The following is a 25306-nucleotide window of genomic DNA, read 5'->3' on the forward strand; positions in this document are numbered from 1 at the left end:
TGTCGAGCCGCGGCGTGCGCCGCCTAGTTCCCCGCGAGAGATTAGTGTCCCGGCGTTCAGAGGATTACTGCTGTTTCTATCTCGGTGTCGGTCAAGACCTGAAGTGCTGCCTTTCCGATCCTTCCGTTCACATACCTTCTGCATGCTTCTTGCGAGTACGTCACCACGGTAACCAGTGTCTTCTTGCACGTTGCGATGGCCAGGGCTATGCCCAGATCTTCCGCTGTGCTCGCGCCCTTGGCACGTATGTTCTTAGCCCTTCTCGTCGACCACGTTGATTGCAAAATCGGTCGTTTGTTCTGTACGCAGCTGCGTCCGTGCATCTCACATTCTCTTCTTTGCTGTTGGTGCATTCCACTATGTGCTTGAGCGCCTGTATTCTCATCAGAACGGCGAGTTCGGCCAGTTGGTTGGGATTCTTGGTAAGGTTTGCAACAGCGCACCCAAGACAAGGACAACAGAAGGAAATAGCGCCGTGTCGTAGTTTTATTCCTTCTGTTGTCCTTGTCTCGAGTGCGTTGTTATTAACCTTGCCTGTATTCTCGCCTGTCTCCTTTCCTTGTCGTACTCGGGATGCATGTTTCTGGGAAAGGTACTTATGTGTAGCTTGTCTCTGATCTCGTGTAGGATACGCTGAGGTAGGTGCGTCTCATCCTCGACTTGGTAGCCCAGATCTTAGAGCAGGGCTCTTCCCGTTTTTGTTAGCTTTAGTCTCTCCACTTGGTTGACGTTGTGCGCTTCCACGAGCTCTTCCCACGTGTTGTGAACTCCCATTTTGAATAGTTTCACTGTGGACGTGGAGGGGGACAGGCCCAACGCAATTTTGTAGGATTTGCTGATGAGGGCGTTTACTTTGTCTCGTTGACTGTTATTCATGACAAGGTATGGGGTCCCTTAGGTGACGATGCTCGTGAGCAGCGCTTGTATTATTCTCGTGCAGTCTTCCTCCTTAAGTCCGTGCCTTTTGCTCGACACTCTTTTGATAAGGTGTGTTATTTGTTGTACTGTTCTCTGAATTTTTTCCAACTCTGCTACCCCGCCCCATCCTATTGAATCAGGAGTCCGAGGATGCGGAGCATCGTTACCTGCGGAATCATGATGCCTCCCACCTTTACTTCCGGGTCTGGTATCTGCTGCGGTTGTCGGCCTCTTGTGCGCTTTCTTAGCACCAAGAGCTCTGACTTTTCTGGTGCGCACGTCAGTTCACATGCTTCCAGGTACGTCTACGTTGTGTCAACCGCTTCTTGCAGAGCGTCTTTCGTCTTGCTGTCTACCTGTCGACCCTCCCGTAGTCCAGATGGTGAGGTCGTCATCTTATATTTGTGACCAATCCCTTCTATTTGCTTCAGTTGTTTGGGTAGCGAGCTCATCGCCAGATTGAATAGCATCGGCGAAATGACGGAGCCTTGTGGCATTCCCTTTCGCGGTATGTCGAATTTCTCAGAGCGTAAGTTGCCTATCCCCACTGTGGCTGTCCGTTCTTTCAGAAAAGATCTGATGTAATTATATATATATTTTCCGCAGTTATATACGTTGAGATGTTGGAATATGGCTTCGTGAGGCACGTTGTCGAAAGCCCCTCTCACGTCAAATGCGAGGATGGCTCTCTTGCTGTGCGTGTCCAGTTTGTCTATGACTTTTTCTTTGATCTGCAGTTACACGTCCTGCTTGGACAGGTGAGCTCTAAATCCAAACATGGTGTTTGGGACGTGTCCGTTGTCTTCGAGATGTTCGACCATGCGGTTGTGCACCATGTGCTCATAGAGTTTTCCAGCACACGAGGTGAGGAATATAGGTCGAATGTTCTGCACGCTCATGGGTTTGTTGGGTTTAGGTATCGTGGTCACCTCGGCATGTTTACATTCAGGTGGTACCTTACCGCGTTCCCAGCACTCATTGATGTGTTTTAAGGGCACGTCTACACAGGGTCCGTCAAGGTTCCGAAGTGTCTTGTCGTTTATTCTGTCGTACCCCGGCGCCATGTTGCGGAAGAGCTTGCTCAAGGCCCTTTCGATTTCTACTTCTGTGAAGAGCCGATCCAGTTTTATATTTGGTTTGCCTCGATACTCGTCGAAGTGCCGATATACAGTTATGTTCCGCTCCGTACCGAGCAACTTCTCCTTCACTTCTTTGATAATGTCTTCCTCTTTCCCCGGGTGGTTGTGTACGAGTCTCTGCACTTTCTGTTTCGCGGCGTTCTTGCTCTCCCTCTTTGATAGGAGAGTCTTGAGTACCGCCCAAGTGCGCTTGCTGTTTAGAGTCTCTTGAAGCTTGTTACATGTTTCGCGCCAGTTCTTTCTTCCAAGTTGTTCAGAGTACTCTTGCGTTTCCTTGATCAGCTTGGAGATTCAAATTTGGAGTTTCCGGTTGCACTTGTTACGCTGCCAGCTTTTCGTGAGTCCCCTCCGCGCCTCCCACAGGTGGAGTAAGTGGGGGTCGACCACGGCGGTGTCTTGCTACAGTTGGATTGTCCTCGTATGCCTCTCGGCTCTTTCCATGACTCCTCTTATTCATATTCCTATGTTGTCTATCGTCGCATTAATAACGCTGTCGTCTGTGCGAAAGGCCTGCCAGTCTGTGATCTTGGCTTTTCCAATCTTCATCGTCGCTTTGTGGTGCGGGATGATCGTTTGCACTATATAAGGGTCGCTACCCAGATTCTCGTCCATGCAGCTCCACTCATACTGTTCGAGTCCATGTACGAATGCGAGGTCTGGGCTGGCGTTTCTAGATACACTGTTGCCGATGCGCGTGGGTAGGTGCGGGTCGTTGAGTAGCGTGAGGAGGTGTTGTTGGGCTACGTTGTGCACATCTTCTCCTTTTTTCTTTGAGGTCGCACATCCCCAGACCGCATGGGGAGCATTAAAATCACCAACGACTATCAGACCGTTACCCTTGCTCAGCTTCTTCACTTCTCGCATTAGCTTGTCTAGATCCTTTAGGTGGTCCTTTGGCGGGCTGTACACGTTTAACACAAAGAGGTTCTGCTGCTGTTTTTTCTCGTGTACAATTTCGACGAGGGTGTGTTCGATGCGGTGTTGGATGTCGTGTCGTTGAGCGTTGATGGCCTTTTTGGTCAGGCTTGCTGTCCTCGTCTTACCGTCGGTGACGTGAGCGAGGTACCCACTGACCTTGAAGTATTCAGCTTCGGTTTCTTGTAAGGCTATAATATCTGGGTCAAACTGCGTGCAGAATTGTACAAGGTTGTTTCTCTTACTTCGGATAGAATGACAGTTCCATTGCCAAATTTTGAGCCGTGGGTGTTGCTTGTAGTCATCTTTCTCTTCAGTTAGCCTCGCCATCTTGTTCGCTTAGGGTCTTCATGATCTTGGCTTCTCTCGCAGGGTACTTAGGCTTCTTGGGAGTATGATCTCTTTCTTCTAGCATGTGGATGCGTTGACTGAAGTTTTCTCCCGATTTTGTGATTTTTTTCTGTAGGGCCTGAATCTGGTTCTCCATTTCGCTCTTGAGAGATTGGAACCCAGTCTCTATCATCTGGGTTACCGTGTTTTGCATAACCTGTGTTACCGTGGACAATGTGGTATCAAAGAGGTTCATAAAAAGCGGCACTTACCCGGGGATCCAAGTTGGTCCAGCGGCTGGTTTGGAACCCGGTTCCCTCACCACGGCACCCAATGCAATACCGATTCAACCATGGACTACCCATCAACCTAAGTTGGCATTAAAGAGGTTAGATAGGCACAAATATGCAGACATACCGCAAACCGGGTGAAGTTTCCAAAGAGTACTAAATGCAATAAAGATACAAAAAGTGCCCCCGCAGATCTATATTCCAACAGTAACTCAACTTATCAACGAGGCGATGAATGATTAACAGTGGGGTGCTGAAATAGGGCCGGCGTTTCCTTTATCGCAAACCTTGACGGCCAGTTGTATAGATGCTAAACCGTCGACTGCACCCGTAGTCTGTGGAACAAAGTTTTTGCAACCAGTTTCGTCTCGAAGTAGTTGCTTAGTGGCTGTGGTGTTGGGCTGCTAAGCACGAGGTCCCGGTATCGAATCCCGGCCACGGCGTCCGCGTTTCGGTGGGCGCGAAATCGATAACACCTGTGTGTTCAGACATAGCTGCAGAGTTGAGAACCCCATGTCGTCCAGAGCCTCTCGCTGCGGAGTTCTTCATTATCAGATCGTGGTTTTGGCACGTAAAACGACACAATTTAATTAATTCAAGCGAGATTTCAGTGAATGTGTTCCGTTAGATCTGATTCTCGGCATGGTTGTTAATAATCGACAAGTTCTTGGCGGAAGCTTTTTTAAACCTTGAAGACGTTCTTAGCTTAAGAAGTGACAACACTTTTATGCTTATTATGTGCCGCTATTCCTTCTGAAAAAAAAATGGGCCTCCTAACATAGCGTGATGGTATATACCTGTTGAGGAGTAAAAGCACAAGACTTAATATAGAAATCGCACAAGAAACCATTTAGAAGTTCTTATTATTACTTGCTTCTAAAACAAAACGTCCTTGCCTCGGCCCCGGATTTAAAGGCTGATATATATAAACCTTCACATGAATGGCCGACGTAGTGCGCGTAAGCGCACCTTGGTCCCATAACTTACACCTTTGTTGCGCAAATCTTACATGAAACCGGAAGATATAATGTCCGCTCACAGGTACCTTTAAATCACACCGACCTATTAAGAAAATAGCGCATTTTATTCAGTGGCTACATTAATTTGCTTGATTTTCTATGATTTAGCCATGCGGAATATGCCTCTTGGTGTATGGTTTATTTATTGCTCCATAATTATGGCCACTGTGACAAAAGGGATATAGAAGCCTTTTACGCATTTACACATATGGCAAATGCGATATAGAAGTTGTGGCATTTGCAACGCATAAACGATCATTGCAACAGATTGCACGTTTCACGTTGCACGGATGAAAACAAAGATAATTCTATATATGGGCATTAGTTCTTCATCATTTCTTTAACCGCGTCACAATATTTTCGCTACACGTAAACTGCAACATAGGCGTTGGATCCGCATATTTCTTTTGTAAAGCGAAGCTTGCTTTGCCTACATGTGCGGGTTTGTCATAGCTGCTATAGGCCGTTGGCTACCGGTCGCTATCTGGAGGGGTGTATTTATTAGTACGTGAAGATGTCCTTTAGATCGTAGCTCTTAGGCGCCCGTTCCTGCAGTGAGGGTAGGCGGGTCCCTCGTAACCGAGCGAACGAACACAGCGAAGGATGAAAGGTAACGCGGAGCGCCGCGGAACATGAAAGCCGGTGATAGCGAAGACAACGCGAGGAAAGCGGAGAAGGAAGGTGCAGCGAAACCATGAGGCAGAAAGCGGAGGAGGAGGATATGGCGAAAGCATGAGAAAAAAAAAGTGTAGTGCCGCGCAAGACCGGCTTTGCGGAGACGATGGCTACGAGATGGCGCCGGAGTAGCGCCCGTCATCTGTACGGAAACAAAGCGCTGCTTTAGTGGAGGTCTGTCTGCGGCGGCTTCTGTGAATAGTGCACACGTGTCACCCGCGCGCCGCCTCTCGTGATCTCCCGATTAGCGAGACAGTCGCGCCACACTTCGCTCCGTTTGCAACGTGCCGCACGAGACAGATTGTTCGCGCCACCCCATATATCGCGAAGCGAAACCGCGTATATAACTGCGCTCAAATTTCGCATTAAGGAGTATCGTAGTCGTCGATGACTTTTTGCCAATGTAAGCCAAATCCATCCAAGCAGATTTCAATAAAAAAAAAAACAAGTTTGCAGTAAGCCTCTCTCCTAGCTGTATTCAGTATATTTCGTGAGTCAATAATGATACAAGTAAACAAAGCTACTACAGAGTCAGAAATAAATACTATGGATATTTTTGTAATATATCAAGCTTTAAGATTGGATTTGGCTGTTATACATCTGAAGTAGTACTTATGGCTCTCTTTCTGTGGAACAGTTTCATACAAAGTTTCATACCATGTCATGCAAATTGCAAAATAAAAGAAAAACATTGGCGAAGAAGCTTGTATCTGACGTTCTTCATACAAAAGACAGACAGAGAACTTTATTTACATGATCCTGAGAAACTCTGCCCTAGGGCATACAAGGAAAATTCCTTTTTAGCGCGCAAAACGCAGAAGGAAGGAAGGATGGAAGAAGGCGACAGGGGGATAGAGCGCGCATCAACAACCAAATTTATTATACAGATGGCGGAACTATAAGTAGAAACGGAGAGGGCGGGGGAGGAATAGGAGGGTGTGAATGAACTGCCTAGGCACATGTGCAAAAACACGCATCATTTGAAAAGATACTCAGATTAATTATCTATTACGTTAATAGAAGGCGCACTCACAGATTTCTTTTCACCTGCACTGCGAATGAGAAAGGCGTCATAAATTTCATGCGCCTTTTTGTCACTGTAATTGGCCACAACTTAGCAATCGTCAAAACTGGGGGTGTACTTGCAATTGGGAGAACAATACCCCTGTCACACTGGAAGATTTAATATCATTCGGTCTCTTGCGGTGCTAGACAGAAAATATAATGAACTTCGCAAATGATAGCAATGACGATGAGGAACAATATTTGTGAAAATCAAAGAAAGTTTGTGCCTATTAAACGCGTTTAAGAACTTTTGCGAGTACTTTTAAAACGTACGAAAACGTTTTGACGCCAATTGTCCACAACTAAAAGCACTTCGACCAGCACATCCAATATGTCTGACCGCTGCAACAGACTCCTGATGGAAGAGCAATAGCGCTTGATCACAGCCCGTGATGAAAATATCATCGCGGCGAAAATAAGTATTCCTTATTATAAGTCTAAAAAAATATCTTCAGACTTTGCTGATGCACGCATTATTTTTTCGCGTTGCGTGGCGCTGTTGTCTATCTGAGGTCAAGATTATACATACGATTCGAAATCGAATGCGATTGAGTTTCCCTAACTCATTCGATGGCAAATGTCATTCCATTCGACTGACATTACATTTTCCCGTGTAAATCCCGATTAATGGGATTATATGCGAATGGCATTCGATTCGAATGACATTAAGTCTTCCCGTGTGACAGAGATATAACTTGCCAGATGCATGGGCGCCTGTAAACCCACGCATCAGGTTGGGGCACTCTCTCAGGCGGTCGTTAATAGATCGCCTTCTCTAACCAACGCAGTGACTACACAGTAAATTAATGCGGCAGACAATTCCCATAGTAAACTACACACACTTTCGTGATTGTTTCTTCTTACAGCCCGAGCTTGAAGTGAAATCTTAGTTTACGGGCTTACATAGGGACCCTAGCTTTTTCCCTACCGTAAATGCATGTTTGATACGGGCTTTCTCAAGAACTTTTTTAGGCGATACGACACTTTGTCAACGTGGGGCATCTTTCACTGCATACCTGTTTATCTTTCACAACCTACATCATGCCATGTCCTATGCCGGGCTGACCCGCGGCGGAGGTGAAGTTCGCCATTAAGGGGCTCACATGCACTGCTTCTCATCCTTGTTCACAGAGTGGAAGGGCACTGAGTTTTTTCATTATCCACGTTCTCGTCTTTAACTTCTCTCGATATGATTAGACGAAGAAGCTTGTCCACAATTAAGTTAAGCCGTTGACTTGTACGTTCGTGCTTTAACGCCGCAAACGCATTCCGGAACACTCACCTCTCAGAGAAGCTCCCGGTTTGTTAACAAACATGTCTTGCGTAGCCGCAGCAGGAGCAGTTTCCCGTGCGATAAGTGTGTACACTTTCTGCTCTTTCCTAAGGTCGGAAAAATAGCAAATGTATGTGTCACTTTGTGTCCACACAAGCCATGGAAAAGTATTGGTTTATTAGCGCAAGCTCTTGGGCCAGTTGGTGCATGATGAACTTGAAAAAAGGGGCACCAGCGAACCACAAAGGGGGGTGGGGGACGCACACACAAGGAAGAGGCTAGGGTGGTTTCTTGGGCTAGTTGGTAATTCATGATCAAAAATAACGTACAGCGCGAAGGACAAGGACTGCGAGAGACGACATACAGAGCGCTGTGTATGTCGTCTCTCTCAGTGCTTCTCCTTCGCGCTGTACCTCATTTTTGATCAAGGAAAATGCGTTAGACACCGACGGGCGCTGGACTTTCAACTATAATTTATTGAAATCCACATTGCCGCACATAACCTCCGACGCATGCGCATCTTCAACTCCTTGGTTTAGAAACGTTGGTTTATGTAGCACTGTTACTTACATGAGAATCTACCTCTGTCTACACGAGTCTCTTAATAACACCACGGGAATGCAGAAATGGGACATTCTCTGCTTGGCTAGAACGTTGCAAGGCTGAAAGCGTGGCAATGGCAGCACAAACAAAGCCTTCAAAAATATTTTTGATCTTCGCTAAAAGATGTTTTACCCATTTTTTACGTATATATGACGCTGCATGCAAATGACGATGGTTGTGCGTCTATGCGTACTTCATCCTTCCTGTTGTTTGTGTCAGTACCGCGCTGAATTCCTCAACTTGTGTAAAATACCAACGTAAGCACAAAAATTCTGGCAGTGAGCTCGCGCTTTCTCATTTTTCTAAATACAGCGAGGAACCAATGGCACTGTTGACAGTGCACCACGCATGTTGTTGTCTACATGATAAACCGCCATAACAGATACAACAATCGTAGTCCGTTGGGTTTTAAAAGACTCCGCGCTTTCTTGGAAACCCGATAACAACTCACAGGACAGTTAATGTGTGACGTGAGTGTTTGAGCTGCAGGAGTAGTGTGGACTAGACGTTTTTAAACATCAAATTATTTTAGCTGCCTGTGTCGGCCACCTTCCAGTCACCTTGACAAAGAGCCAGAGCCGTTATCCGGGCACTCAAATGAGAACATCCGGACAAGCTCGCGAGGACAAAACGAGATCATCCGGGCAGCCAGTGAAAACTTAGAAAAATGCGGTGTCAGGGTCTCAACTCTTTGTACAGAACCGTATTACATAGGCTAGTTACTGCCCCAACAAGTTACAAAAATATTGCTTCCGAGTTATTCATAATGTTTGTTCCATATATCACTCAAGCTGTAACTTCTGAACACTGCAGTTTTATTTGTCATTTCCAATAGCGACATTCAAAAAGCAGATACAGGGCACTATACACTTGGTTGTCATCTTTTGGCGTCGAGCGCTTAACGCCAACTGTCCGCGAGTTCCGCGGCGTGGGTTTTGTGTCATCTCGAGAGATGGCGCCACGCTTCGTGGCGCCTCCTTCATGCGCTTCCCCTGCCGCGTTACCTTAGCGTTATGGTATTGCTCTGCTAAGTACGATGCCACGGGATCAAAGCCCGGCCGCGCCGGCCGCATTTACATGTAGGCAAAATGTAAAAATGCCCGTGTCCCGTGCATTGGGGGCACGTTAAAGATCCCCTGGGGGTCAAAATTAATCCGCAGTCTGCCACTACGGTGTGCCTCAATATCAAATTGTGGTTATGGCACGTAAAACAACACAATTCAGTTCATTCTTATTCTACCTAGGTAGTGCACTCTGCCTCCCTGGCGTCTTTCGCTGCCTGTCGTGTGGCCTTCAGCCGATTTTCTTCTAGCTGGGCCGCGTCCATGTGGACCAGTGCGCAGTCTGGCATGGTGCGGTGTGGTGTGGCGGAGTGTGCCGTTGCCGACGTTCACTACATGTGCAGCCATTTCAAAATATTGGCTAGTATCATATCCAACCAATCTCCTTTGCCGATTGCCATTTCATGCTTACAGTACGTACTCTCGATTACGGGAGAGCCAGAAATTTTTGCTCTCGAGCTTGCCAAATCACTTGAGGGTCATAACGCTATCCGTTTTTTATGATATTTCAGTGCAAAATATATTTTACAGAGTTCTCGCTTAAATTACCACGCCCCTAGCCGATTCTCGAGCGCTGGCCGGCTTTCTAGGCGTACTCTGGCGCAGGCGAAAGCGGGATAACGACGACGGCATCACGGCAATGGGACGACGATTCCGAAATTCTGAGTATCGTAAATTGACGATAGCGTGACGACGACGAAATGATGACAATGGCATGACGACGGGTGCGTAACGACGATGGTGTGACAACAACGGCACGACCTGGAATAACGACGATGGAATGACCACGAGACCCCAAAAATAGTACGACAACGAATGCACAACGATGACCCATGACGACGGTAGCATTACAACAGCGCCATAATCACAGTTTAATGATGACAGCGTGAACACGATGAAATGAAAAAGGAGCGACACAAGAAACTTGGTCAATCATAAGAAATGACAATAGAACGTGTGATCCTTTTATAGGACACTATCAATATTCATGCAAGACCCCGAAGTGCACAAGGAAGTGTGGCTCACAAGGTCGCGTCATCGTAAAACTCAAGGCAGAGCGCTGCATCGCATCCTCAGATATTGCGTTGCTCTTCCTGCGCACTTACTTTGACCGCATGCAGGAGCGAATGCTGCAGAGAATGCCTGTAGGCTTCCAGCACGTTTTTTTGCCACGGTGACAAGAAGGCCATAGTAGAAGCAATTTCCCATGACGGGGAACTTAGCTGTAGGACTTAGGTGGTTGTTGCTCGCGCTGCTCAGACGATTGCTGCGCTCTGTCTTTACGGCGCCGAGTTGGCTAAATACTCTTTCCTCGAAGGACGTCTAGTGCAGCAAGGTCAGCACATCGGTAAGCTAACTAGGGATAGCTCCTTCTACTGGACATCTGCGAAATCAATTTTTTATGGGTACCAGGAAGTTCAAGCAACACCACGATGATTTCATCGAATATTTGCTGGGCTCGTGCCCAGTAACATTCGTGCAAGCACTTCAAATAACAAAGCAGACGCCGGCAAGGCGAACTTGAATAGCGTCACGGCACTGCCGTGCAGCTGCAGCAATGGCGTACAATGTCGAGTTCTAGAGCAGAGGGCGTTGTGTTCGTGAGCTTCTGAAACTTGTATTCGAGGTACAGCTTCACATGTAAGTGACCATCTACGTGGCGGTGAAGCGCGTCAATATTCGCCAAGTTACATCATGCAGCTTAGATGGGAAGCGCAATGTCTCCAAAAAGATTAGCGTAATCCGCATCGTTCTTCGTGCAGGCATTGCTTTTGCGCCCAAATTCTCGCAAGACGGGCCGAAGGTAGAAGAAGTAGATCTATTTTTATTGCATGAAAGCATGTATTATATGAAAGTTTTCCACTGTAGCATCTTTATTTAGAAATTACCTGTTCAAAGCGTTTGAGCAACAGCACCCATCGGTTCAAGACAGACGACCACCAGCATGAAAGAAGTTCATCTCATATGGCATATTCTCTGAATAGGTTGTGAGTCTTCCCCATTGCAAAGGCTCAAATATACTTGCGCTTCGTTGAATGAGCAAAGTGTACGTTGACTTCGCCCGCCAAGAGTCCACATTACCAGGGAAGGTTCCCTGATTAGCGTGACACCGCTGATGTTAAGCAACTTCGGGAACTGCCTATCCTGCTTCATCGCTTTGAAGACACCGTTGTTGATTTCGGCGTCCATCGAAGCGCTGTCAACTGCAATGCGTGGTAGATGCTCCGTGTCAAGTCCTATCAGCATCAACAGGCTTTTCAAACCCTTTACGACTGCCGCGGTGGTGTCTTGATGAGCCTCAGGAACGTAGTCACGATTCTGTTTTACTAAGCACTGAAGTAGCGAATACACGCATGCAACAAATTTGTGGTTGAAAATATGTCGCCTAATCCATAAGGTTGTAAATCCACACTTCGATATTCGTAACGGAAACAGGCATGCAATGTGGAGAAAACATGTTAACGTTTTCCTTCCTCTACTTCCGGTGCGCACGTACAATGTGCGCGATCTTGCTGTTTCTTTACTGCATCTGGCGGACCTCTGTGTGGTGTTTTATCGGAAAGGAATGCTCTATGCTCACAAATGAATAAACAGAGTTACCATTAGAAGTCTTGGTTGCGGCTGGAAAATTCAATCGGTTTTGTAGAAGACTAGTGAGGCTCGGATGTCTCGTGTTTTATGGTGGTGATGTGCTCCTTTGCATGCGATACCTTCGCGTAGAATTCTGCTCTCACGTCACCACCTCTGCGTCACGACATCATGACACATACGCTTTCCGGGATACGAAACCTGAGCTGACAGCGGCAAATTATTTAGGACGGTGACATAATTGTCAGTATATTTTTATGAGTTTCGTGATACAGTGTCATAATTTAACGCAAGAAAATGAGTCGGAAGTATCAGGTGTGCATTCCTGTATAATATGGTCATTTTACACCATCACTTTCTTACAAAATTACCTTTGAGAGTGAAATTGCCTCCACGACTCCACAGGTTACAAGGATAAAGAAGAAAATGCCCGCAAAGACCTAACATCTGGTTTTGCCCGAACTCTGCCTAAGCTATATACTCATGAGACCATTAGAGATCCCACATAGCCACACGGTGAAGACATAGTCCTCCCTACAGTCCGCCGATCCAGTTACACAAGTACTTGCTCAACTCGTTCGTTCACATATGAGGTCAGCTACAGGACATCAAAATGCATGAAAGTTCACAAACGTTCAGGTCGTGGTTGGCTTACGCCTACAAAATGTCTACAATTGCATTTTGCACCATAAAGCTGAAGCGTTCCACAAGGGAGCGCAACTACTTACGCCCAGTAGATAGTCGCCACGAAGCCTCCGCCGATGCCGTTTGAGACGGGCAAAGCTACTGTGTGGCAGAGCAGCGTCGCCACAGCTGCGTCGATCGCATTGCCGCCTTTGTGGTACATCCATCTGCGTTGTGAAAGGCGGTGCAATTTCGCTGAATGCTCCTGTAACTCAGTACGTGCGAATGGCTCTGTACGTAAGTAAGGTGTATATAGCTCGCTGTTTAAGGGAACACACGAGGGTAGAGGACGGGCGAATTTATTGTCTGGCAAGCGGACAATCACATGGTATTGCAGCTGATGACTTGCGCTTGGCTGCGCTGGCAGCGTTCTGCATGCTAAGGATGTAATATAGGTAAGACATTCGGCAAAACAAGAAAAATGCAACAGATCCAACGTGCTCTGCTGGAATCTATATACAGCGAAGTTTTCCATATATGCGAAAGGAGTACTGAAACGTGTTTGAGTTTATTTAGTGTGAGTGGAAAGTGAAACTTATCGCTTTATTCAGGTGTCTTATAGAGCAAATACACAATGTCTTGTGAACGAAACGATATACGTACTGTAAACGTTTCATCACATGTGTTCGTGGTGGTCACGTTGGTGTCTTGACGATGAAGTAGGAGCACACCTTTCTGGGCCATTTCTTCGGGGTACCGAAATCTCCTTGGAGGCGCAGATGCGGCTTTTCCATGCAGTTGCCAGGTGGGACAACGCATGCGCAGCTCGTGCAACTAGGCCGTCTCCTCCAGTGCCCTCTGTCTCGTCTCATCGCGGTTCTCCTTCGCGCCCTTTGTACAAGCGACCAACGACCCGCATGCGCAGCCCCAATTCCCCGCTCTACGTTCATCTGCTGTGGGCGAAGTTCTGCGAGCCATCGCTCCTAGACTTTCTCTATGTCCTAGATGGCATCGCCGTCCCACAGCATTTAAGCACGAGAGGCGCAGCGTACAAAATCCTGATTGCGAAAATGTTAAGATACAGCCCAGTCCCTTTGAGAAAATTTCACGCTCGAGCGTGAAAACTCATCCTAGGAAAGCGACTGTCTGCCTTGATAGCCTTCTTTAGAGCGAATAGCTTTGTTTGCCTCTTTTGTTGGTGTTCGTCGTTGGCGGTCGCCTGGTGAATTTGCGATACAAAAAAAAAAAAAGCGTGCGTGCTCTTCCGAAACCGAGTTACGGACACGTTCGTCGCCGAACGACTGCATCATGGGTCCTTGCGATGAAAGTTAAAGTGTGTGAAGGTGAAGATGCGGCAATGCCTCCTTTACTCGATGCCCGCCGCGTTGCACGCTTTCCCATTGTAGCGGCGGTTCCCTTAGTTCAACATAAATTCCGTGAGGCGGCGCTCGTTGCCTTTTCAACCTAAAACCCCTTGATAATTTGAAAGTAGCGACACTCTTCTCCTCACGGCGCTTTCCTCCTCGATTCTCCTCGCCCGCTGGCTGCGAACGGCCCGCTTTTCCTCCTGGGCTCCCGCGAACGGGCCACAGGATTCTATGGAGGCGTATTATTTTGGGCCAGTTGCGCGCCCCAGTGGGGTTGAAAATTTTGAGAAATACTAATAACAGCGTTGATAATGCCGGAGGCAACGTTTGTGGGGAGGTTGTTTTTTTCTGAAAGCCATATGAACGGGGCATACCGATATAAAGGGAGCTTTGAGGCAAGTTCTATACTCCAGACAATTTTTCTTCCACATGATCAGATGCTTTACTTCGTGCGTCTGATCTAGTATTGCTTGTGACATATCCTTTTGTGTGTGGCTTAATAAGCGAAAGCCTTAGACCTCTGTTTCAAGGTCCCGTTGTGAGCTTCCAAAAATATCACGGGACCGAAGGAAGGCGGGAAGCGAACTAAAGCATGTGGAGCCGCGTATAAGAGACGATTAATGATTAGCAGAGTAATGATTGATTAGTGATTGGATTAAGATGAATTCGGGTGTATTAATGAGGATTAAGGCGGATTAAGGTCGATAAAAGTGTATTAGGGTGAATGAAGGTTCATAAAGGAGGACTAGGTTGGATTAATGTCGATGAAGGTGAATTATGGTGGATGAAGGTGCGTTGATGTGCATTAAGGGCGATTATAGTGGATTAAGGTGGATTAAAGTGCATGAAGAAGGATAAGGGTGGATTAAGAAGGACGAAGGTGCATTAAGGAGGATTGTGGTGGGCTAGGGTGAATTAAAGTGAATGAAGGAGTCTTAGGGTGGATTAACGAGGATTAGGGTGGACTAAGGTAGATGAATGTGGATTCGGGTGGATTAGGGTGAATTACGGACGATTATAGTAGATTAGGTAGATTAAAGTGAATGAGGAAGGATTGGGGTTGATTAAGGAGGATTAAAGTGCATTAAGGAGGGTTAAAGTAGATTAAGGTCGATGAAGGTGGACTGGGTGCATTAAGGAGGACTTTCGTGGATAATGGTGGATTAAAGTGAATGAAGGAGGATTATGGTCGACGAAAGCGGATTCTGTGGATTAACGTGCTTAATGTGGATTAATGATGGTGGACTAATCGGTCTTAATTTTCAATGAACTCTAATGCACCTTAGTCCAGCCTAATCCACCTTAATTCTCCTTCATCCACCTTAATCCAGCTTAATACTTCCAATCATCATGTTACCGTACCAACTCGCCCAACTGTCTATCCTTTTGCATTACGGAATGGATATCTCGCCAAGCGTGCAGCAGCTTTTGCTTCCTCGCGAGTCGTGACCGGTGGCGCCTCCCAGCAGACAAACGTGGTATAGGAAATACGGCACGCAGAGTTCCGGTCCACTCCGCCGATTTTGGCGGAGCATCTTTTTCTGCTCCACGGACTCTCACTCTGAATCCACCCCGACTCTCTCATTGGAATACCTTACTCCCGCCCTCACTCTGCCATTGGAACAAACTTGCTCCGAAACGAGCAGGAAAACTTGCTCCGACTCCACCATTGGAATTCAACATAATATTATGCTGCCTTGTCTGCACTGCCGGCGGCGCACAGTTCGATCACTTCGTTCAGCACCCTTGGACGAAGCTACATTTGCGCGTAATTCGCGGTGCAAGTGCATATCGCATGGATTGTACTGTAGGACTCAACGAACTTCAAATCAAGGGCCTGGTAATTACAGCATTCGGCTGAAAACTTAAAAAAATAAGGCGCGGTTTCGGCCGAAAGGCGAAGCACCGATTGCGATAGTAAATTATTAGATAGCTATGCGAAGTAAGGGTAGTAGTTTTATAGGCCGCGTAAACTTGTAAACATTCGCTTAATATCACTTTAAGAAAAAAAGGACTAAGAGGGGTAGGGAGGTTAGTCCTTTTCGGGACTAACTGATGTGCCACAGCCATTAGTCCTTCTGGGGACTAACTGACCTGTGATGAACTGTTACTCCCCATGCGCTTACTCCTTCTAGGACTAATAGTTGCCCTTTTCCGATGCTCCTTAAGGGAGTAACCGTAATTCTTTCCGATGCTCTGCAAAGGTGGAATTAATGAAATATGACCTTTATACCCTAATAAAACATTACTGAGCTGAAAAAAAAAAACGTGCCCGAAAGTAGGATTCGAACTCACGTCCTCTCACTCACAAGTCAGGTACTCTAACCACTTCACCTTTTTGCCTTTTTTTTTATTCTGCGACTTCCTTTTTTCCTTTCTCTTTTTAAAACATAGCAGGTACCATGCACTGAAGCGTTCTTCTTTTACAGCTTTTATAACACACACACACACACACGTACACGCACGCACGCGCACGCACGCACGCACACACGCACGCACACGCACGCACACGCACGCACACGCACACGCACACGCACGCACGCACGCACGCACGCACACACGCACGCACGCACGCACACACGTACGCACGCACACACGTACGCACGCACACACGCACGCACGCACGCACACGCACGCACGCACGCACACGCACGCACGCACGCACACGCACGCAGTCACGCACACACACACAGAGAATCACACATCTATATAAGTACTCGTCCTTGCTGCAGGCGCTTCTGGCACACCTGCCATCTCTTGCTAAGCTCATCTTCGCCGCCCAGCAGCGAGCTTGTATACGCAAAAGAATCACAAAAGTGCATCCACGCAGGTATCGCGTTTTCTAGAGCTAGGACGTAGTCAGTTCGTGATCTACAAATTGCATACAAACCTAGCAATTCCAGGGTTTCAACACTGTTATTTTTGTCATCTTCCAGTGTCAGAAATTTTACGTTGTCCCACTTTGGGTATATCTGCACGTCAAACACAATTCGTATGTTGTGCCAAAAGTGTACTGCGTTTGTACAAAACAAAAATACGCGCGGCAACGATTCAGGATAGGGGCGAAGGGGCCAGTTCGTTGACCACGGCACGAAAAAACCCTTGTTACGTAGCCATTATTTACAGGTAAAACTTCGAGATGAAACCTAACAAAGAAATCCTTAATCGCTGTTTTTACAGGATATTTTGTTAGACGCTTGAAAACGTCAGACTCCAGCTGGCTTCCAGCTCGAGACCGATATAGTGGGAAAAGCATATTTATAGTGATCCAGTAGAGGCTCTTCCGTTTTACATTTTTTAGGTACTCTTGAAAAAAACGCTGCACGAAGAAGCGAACTGCCTGCTCCACCTCCCTGTAGAATCTTAGGGTGCGGGCTCGTGGGACTCCCTGGGCACCATCGATCCACTCGCCTAGGTACCCCCTCCTAATTGTTTGAAAGAATGACGTATAATATGATGGGTTTGGTATTTGAATAAAAGGTACCGGTGAACTTTGAGTTTTACCTCTACGTTTACCAGCCCTAGGCTTCCTTTTGCGTTACCTAAAAGTAAATTACTGCGCCTCATGCGCTAAAACCGTGGCTCCCAAATATATGTTGCACAAAATCGATGTACTCGATTGACCTGAGCCGGCAAACAGGGCATCACCTGCGCTGAGTACCATATGGCTGGAAAAAACACAGTGTTACACACAAAGGCTCTGTTCATAAGCGGGACCGTTCTCCCGTGCCACTGTAGCACTTTTTGACGCGAGAGTAGCACTTCTAATTGTACTTTCTGCATTCTGTAGGTTGGCAGTATCAAAACACACAACGAGGTAGCTGCTGATTTCAGACGTCTACTTCACGTCTAGGAAGGTGGTTAGTTTTAAGTCCGATGCACCTAGTTATACACCCGCGCACTTTTCTCGATTCACTTTAGCACCAGAGACTTTACAGAAGTCCATTACATGATGCACTCCTTGGCGGATTTCCTCTCTAGAGGCACCTACAAGCGTAAGGTCGTCGGCATGGCGAGCACTTTCAGAGGAGTACCTGCGAAATTGAAGCATGTTATGTCGCTGTCGTCCAGAATTGTTCGGCACAGGGGTTCCAAGTACAGAGCAAAAAGAACTGGTGACATGGGGCATTGTTGCCTAACGGACCTGTTGAGCTCTATTGACGGATTTGTTTGCCCGTTGATTACCAGTCGCGTCGTCACTTGTCTGTAGCAGACACCTATATATTGTCACAGACGGTAATGTGGGAAGAAGAGGACGATGATGGTGGCCTTGGAGACGACGAAGAAGAGTGTATTATTATCGCTGCTCTACGCTTGTTGGCTCACATTAAAAGCCACCTGTAAATAGACGCACGCTTCTTCCTTCCCGTAACATCATTGGCGGACGTGCGAGGTAATCACTTGCGCAAGACGGAGCTCCGCAGCGGACGTAGCCTGACCGCCATGTCATCCGAAGGAGAGAGTTCAACCACGGCCCCGTCGTGGCCACCGACGGTCATCCTGGCCCAGCCTCGCGACCCTGGCATGTTTTCCGGGATCGACAACGTTGACGTCGATGACTGGTTGCAGAATTACGAACGGGTCAGTGCACACAACAGGTGGGATAACACGCTTATGTTGGCCAATATAATATTCTACCTCAAGAAAACAGCACGGGTCTGGTTTGAAACACACGAAGAAGAGATTACGAGTTGGGACCAGTGCAAACAGAAGCTTAGATATTTGTTCGGCAAGCCCGTCGGCCGCCAACGTGCTGCGAAGAAGGACCTTAGGACCCGTGTACAGATGTCCACTGAATCTAACGTTGCGTATATCCAGGACGTCCTCGCCCTTTGCCGCAAAGTGGATAACAATATGGCAGAGGCAGACAAGGTCAGCCACGTTTTAAAAGGCATCGTGGACGACGCGTTGAACCTGCTTGTTTACAAGAACATAACAATGGTCAATGAGATCATTAACGAATGTCGCCGCTTTGAAGACGCGAAGAGTCGCCGCATAGTTCGACAGTTTACGCGTCTACCTAATACCGCAGCTTCATCGACGTGCGAAGACATTTGTCCACCGCGTGAGCGCACCTCCTCCGAGAACGTCGTACGTATCGTTCGGCGAGAAATCGAAGCAGCGTCTCCTGCCACGCCTGTGACGCAGTGCTGTGACGATTCCCGGCCGCTTGTGTTACTCATTCAGTCGATCATTCGCAAATAACTTGCCAATGTAGGTCTTCCATCCCTCTGCTCCACCAGCCGTCCTGACTTTGCTTCGTCTGCTGCCTCTGCCCCTGTTCACCGGAGCCAATACGGTCCATATCCGAGCTATCGCAACAAGGCCGAATGGCGCACCCATGATGATAGACCCATCTGCTTTTGCTGTGGACGTGTGGGCCACATCTCTCGCCACTGTCGAAGTTCCTGGCCAGCCCACTCACGACGAAGCTTACCCGCCTACCGCCGTTCCCCACTGAATCCTCGCCCGCCATCACTCTCCACCGAGGTTGAAGACACTCCTGACAACGCTCCAGCCACCGCGACCAGCCGCTCGCCATCACCACATAGTCGCCGCTCCCGTTCGCCCCAGCTGCGTCGCTCTCCATCCCCAGCTTACCGTCGCCGCTCTCCGACGGGAAACTAACTGGGGCAGCTCCTGGATGTGACGCTGCTCTAGAACCCCGGCCTGAAATTCCTCTGCTGACCCCGCCTACTAATCGGAACCTTCTGAAGGTGAAAATGGATGGTTTGCCCATTACAGCACTCATCGACACTGGAGCCCAAATTTCCATCATGAGTGCTGAGCTTCGAACGCGCTTGAAGGAAGTACTTACTCCCGCTCCGACTCGACTGCTCCAGGTCGCCGACGGTGGAACTCCGGCTGTGCTTGGAATGTGTACTGCTCGTGTCAGTGTCGCCGGTCGCCACACGTCCGTTTTGTTTAGTGTGCTCGAACGTTGCCCTCACAATGTGATCGTCTGACTCAACTTTCTAGCCGCCCATTCTGCTCTGAATGATTGTTCCGCCGGTGTTGTGCAACTCGACCTACCCCTACTTGTCCCCGTTGTCCTTCCTGCTCAATCTCCAACTCAACTTTATTCCGCGGATTTTATACGCCTTCCATCTCATGCAGCAACCTGCATCCCTGTCTTAGCCTGCCCACCTGTACCTGACGGAGACTATGTCCTTACTCCCGCGATTTCAGACCTGCTTTCTCACCATGTCTCCTTCCCGCACACCATCGTTTCTGTTGCGGACAATCAGACATGCCTTCCCATCCTAAATTTCGGACAGTGCCCACAAGTACTTCCTCGAGGCATGTCTCTTGCTACATTGTCATCGACGTACGAGTGCCACATTTCCGCTCTATCTGACGCGCCGTCTTCGACCAATGCTCATTCCGCGCCTTCTGCATCAGCCCCGACCGACGACTTTACAAAGATGATTGCACCGGACCTCTCAACCCAACAAGCCGCGAAGCTCCGTGGCCTCCTCGAGTCCTACTCCCACATTTTCGACCTGAACGATCGCCCTTTGTGGCAAACTACGGTCGTGAAGCATCGTATAAATAGCGGTGATGCAGCACTTGTTCGCCGACGCCCATACCGGGTGTCGCCCTCTGAGCGACAAGTTATCCAGAGCGAGGTTGATAAGATGCTTGCGAAAGGGATTATTGAACTCTTCCAGCCCGTGGGCGTCCCCTGTTGTTCTCTTCAAAAAGAAGGATAACAGCTCGCGATTCTGCGTTGACTATCGTCATCTAAACATGATCACCAAGAAAGATGTATATCCACTTCCCCGCATTGACGATGCTCTGGATTGTCTCCACGGTGCCACTTCTTTTTCTTCTATAGACCTTCGCTCTCGATATTGGCAAATTGTCGTGGATGAAATGGACCGTGAAAAGACCGTATTCGTCACACCAGACGGCCTATGTCAGTTCCGGGTAATGCCTTTTCGCTTGTGCAATGCCCCGGCGACCTTTAAACGGATGATGGACATGCTCTTGCGTGGTTTGAAATGGTCCGTCTGTTTGTGCTACTTGGATGACGCCATCGTATTCTCTTCAACTTTTGCGACTCATCTTGAAAGACTTTCATCTGTTCTTTCTGTGTTTCGCACTGCTGGCTTACAGATCAGCTCATCCAAGTGCCACTTCGGTCCCAGACAAATAACCATGCTCGGACACCTCGTCGATTAGTCAGGCATTCACCCCGACCCCGCTAAAGTTCATGCTGTGCAGAATTTCCCTGTACCAACTTGTGCCAAAGATGTTCGCAGATTCCGCAGGTTTGTGGAAAATTTCGCCCATGTTGCCCGTTCCCTGACTGACCTCCTGAAGAAAGACGTTCCTGTCTGTTGGGGCCCTGAACAAGCGTCTGCATTCTCGCAGCTCATCACGCTGCTCAACACACCTCCTGTTCTTGCCCATTTTGACGCCTACGCTCCGACAGAAATCCGCACTGACGCCAGTGGCTACGGCATCGGCGCAGTTTTAGCTCAACGCCAAGGTTGTCACGACCGCGTCATCGCTTACGCCAGCCGCCTCCTCTCTCCCGCAGAGCGCAATTACTCAATTACTGGGCGCGAGTGTCTCGCCCACATTTGGGTGGTGGGCAAGTTCCGACCCTACACATATGGTCGACCATTTACAGTTACAACCGACCACCACGCCCTTTGTTGGCTTTCCTCCCTCAAGAGTCCCGCCGAACGCCTCGGTCGCTGGGCCCTACGGCTGCAGGAGTACTCATACACTGTGGTCTACAAGTCGGGTCGCCTACATCAGGACGCCGACTGCCTGTCTCGTCATCCCGTCGATGTACCGGACGGCTTAGTGGATGTCGCACCGATCTGCGTTCTTTCGCTCTCTGCTTTGCAAGACATTGGCGCTGAACAACGACGCGATGAGTCGTTACGCCCCATTATCGAACGCCTGCTCTCTGATCCGTCTGACCCATCCCTTCACACGTTCGTACTACAAAATGACATCCTGTATCACCGCAACATGCACCCCTGCGGGCCCGAGCTGCTAACCGTCATTCCGTCTCATCTGCGACAGATTGTACTGCAGCAACTGCACGACGTTCCCACCGCTGGACACCTTGGCGTCACGCGGACCTATGACCGAATGCGGCAACGGTTTTCCTGGCCCCGTCTCACCCGCTCCGTCCGGCGCTATGTTGCCGCGTGTAGGTCGTGTCAACGCCGGAAAAGACCAGCTGTGCCTCCTGCCGGACTGCTGCAGCCTTTGGATATACAAGCCGACCCTTTTTTTGGCGTTGGCGTTGACCTTCTCGGACCTTTCCCTATATCAAATGATGGAAATAGCTGTATTGCCGTCGCTACGGACTATACAACTCGATATGCCATTACTAGAGCCCTACCAACCAGCTGCGCTACAGACGTCGCTGATTTCTGGCTTCACGACGTTATCTTGCACCACGGTGCACCTCGTCAACTTCTCACCGATCGCGGCAGATACTTTCTTGCCAAAGTCATAGACGACCCACTTCGATCATGTGCTACTAAACACAAACTTACTACCGCTTACCACCCTCAAACTAACAGTCTTACCGAACGCCTCAACCGCAGATTAACTGGCATGCTAGCAAGTATGTTTCCTCCGATCATCCCGATTGGGACATTGCTCTACCATTTGTCACGTTCGCCTACAATTTCTCGCGCCACGACACCGCTGGCTATTCACCCTTCCATCTCCTCTTTGGCCGTGAGCCGACTTTGCCTTTCGAGACTCCTTTCGACCACACTCGGCTTGCCGACAGAGTACACTCGAGATGTCATAGCCGCAGCGACCCAAGCAGGCCAGATTGCCCGCATTCGTCTTTCTGCTTCACAGACACGCCAGAAGTGCCGTTACGACCAGCGCCATCACGACGTGCACTACGAACCCGGTGCTCTTGTGCTAGTGTGGTATGCAACTCGGCGTGTTGGTCTTTCGGAGAAATTCCTCTCGCGATACTATGGCCCTTACCGCATCCTTCGCCAGGTGACCCCTGTCACATGTGAAGTGTCTCCGCTGGATGCCACGGTGCCTTCACCTCTCTGTGACATCATCCACGTCAGCCGTCTCAAACCTTACCTTTCTCATACCGATGACCCGCGCCATTAAGGTGCTTTTTCCGACGGGGGTGATGTCACAGACGGTAATGTGTGAAGAAGAGGACGATGTTGGTGGCCTTGGAGACGACGAAGAAGCGTGTATTATTATCGCTGCTCTACGATTATTGGCTCAGCCATTAAAAGCCACCTGTAAATAGACGCACGCTTCTTCCTTCCCGTAACAATATTTTAGAACCCGGTCCCCAATGTTGCAGGCCTTAAGCAACTTGAAGAGAAAGTCATGTGTTACTCCATCGAAAGCCTAGCTCAGATCCACTTGCAAAACCGCTGCCCTGGATCCATCAACGGAGGTAGCTTCGCACAGTATCCTCATGGCATGCAGGTTATCTCTGATGCGACGTCCTTTGATGCCATAACATTGATGGTTCCCTATAACTGATCCGAGGGCAAAGTCTAGCCGTCTAGCTATAATTTTAGCAAAAATTTTGTAATCGGTCGTTAAAAGACTAATGGGGCGGAAATCACTCACTGTCGGCACTTGCCTTGATTGCTTCTTTGGCAGTAAGACAGTAAGACCTCGTCGCATAGATGGCGGCAGCAATCCTCGTTTCAAAGTGGCATCGTACACGTCGCGTAATATTGGGACTAATTACAGTGAAACTTGTAAAAGACAGTGCTGACTACATCTACTCCTGGCGACTTTCTAGGTTTTAGCTTCTGTATGGCCCATTCTATTTCGCTCTCTCATATTCACTCATCCGTTTGCTGTTTTGTTTCATCATCAATGCAGTTTAACGTTGAAGCATACTTTTGCAAGAGTTCACGGTCGCATGTGTTACTTCCGTATTCGAAGAGATCATTGTATACTTGAGTAAAAGCAGCCTCGATGTCGTTTTGTGATTTGAGGATGATGTCCGCGCTCTGTATTGCTTCTATTCTGTTTTTCCTGCCACGCTGCCGTTCTTTTGTCTTGAAAATCTTGAGTGGTTCCTCATCTCTCTGCTGTGATTCCGTCCTAGATCGGATCATAGCGCCTTTATATTCCGTCTCCAAGATTGACAGCAGCTGGCCTTTGCACTCTTTGATATCTTCTGTGAGGGTACCCGGGTGACAGTTTTCGGCTTCGATTAGATTTTTGAGAGTTCGTATCAAGCTCACGCAGTTAAAGGCTGCTAGCTTTAAGTAAGCCACAGTGATAAAACTGCCGTTACTCCGGCCAATGATGCATACCTTTGAGGCGTTATCTTTACAGGTCACAAGGAACGCTTGTGACGTTTCTCCACCACGGCTCCTCTTCATGGCCGCTTTCGATTTTACTTTTTGCACCGTGCTTCTCATCTCTATAACGCTCCCTGACGTGCCTTCATCCTCGTCCGAACTAAGCCCAAGCATCCTTGTAACCCTATTGCTTCCGTCCTCCGGCTCAGTGTCCAGGGAATGGTACGCCTCTGGCGTCTCCGCTTCCATCAGAAGGTTCGGGGCTTCAGACGCCGCTGGCGTCTTGGGACGGTCCGCTCCTAAGTCTACAACTTCTGCTTCCATCGCAGAGGTTGCGTCGTCAGACGCCACGGGCGTCTCCGGGCGTTCTAGTTCTCCTGGGTAGATCACTTCAGACGTCGTCGGCGACTCCACCAGCACTGAAGGGAACGAGACCTGAAACACTACAGTGCAATCGTCTTCCGGCTCCCCCGAGATTTCATCCGTTGTTTCAGAGACAACACGCGATATATCTACCACAGCCTTCACTGGAGAGTCGGCCTCCTTATTTTTTTTTTTTTTTTTTTTTTTTGCGTGGTTGGTGCTTCAGGCTCTGGCACCCACGAGGAAAGATTAATGTTACGAGGCTGCAATGTTTCTACAGCTTCATCCTCGTCCATGAGCGCATCTGTGTCGTCGTTCTCGCCATCTTCCCGTGTCATGGTAGCGTAAGTTTTCCTGCAGTCGTCAGCTTCGTGACCAAATTTGCAGCATGCACAACACTGTGGGTTACGACAGTCCTTTCTTATATGGCCCGATTTTTTACATCTCAGGCGCAGGGGTGGTCGTCCAGGCACAATTACAAAAGTGTTGCTGCCCTGAATACGAATTTGATGCGGGAGCGATTCGACAGTAAATCCGTGCTTCCGTCTCTGAATCACTGACCTAGATGAGGTTTGCGCTCCCTTAAGTTTTCCGGTCAGCCATGTTTCCCTACTCATTTCTTCAATTTTCCAATATGGTTCCAACGCTTTTCGTACGGCGTAGTCACTGATATGGTAAAAAAGCCAATGAAGTTTGACTCTCACCTGACTGTCGCTGGGATCGATGACAAGGCATCTTTTACCTTTGATGCGCAGTTCCTTTGTTTCTACGAGCACTTGCTTTGCGGCCATG

The 25306-nt window shown here is 48.4% G+C and overlaps 1 protein-coding gene across 1 annotated transcript in view; it reads right to left on the reverse strand.

The window, feature by feature from the left end:
* The window catches only part of LOC129387515 (scoloptoxin SSD14-like), a 95021-nt gene extending 70169 nt beyond the window's left edge, over positions 1–24852 (reverse strand). Inside the window, exons 1-4 of the mRNA XM_055076486.1 lie at positions 24774–24852; positions 24291–24570; positions 12606–12728; positions 7634–7731 (exon numbers count right to left, since the gene is read on the reverse strand). Coding sequence (XP_054932461.1) covers positions 7634–7731; positions 12606–12728; positions 24291–24570; positions 24774–24852 — 580 coding nt within the window. The remainder of the gene's footprint in view (positions 1–7633; positions 7732–12605; positions 12729–24290; positions 24571–24773) is intronic.
* Between the last annotated feature and the right edge of the window lie 454 nt (positions 24853–25306).

The sequence above is a fragment of the Dermacentor andersoni genome, chromosome 2 (genome assembly GCF_023375885.2).
Source record: "Dermacentor andersoni chromosome 2, qqDerAnde1_hic_scaffold, whole genome shotgun sequence".
NCBI lineage: Eukaryota > Metazoa > Arthropoda > Arachnida > Ixodida > Ixodidae > Dermacentor > Dermacentor andersoni.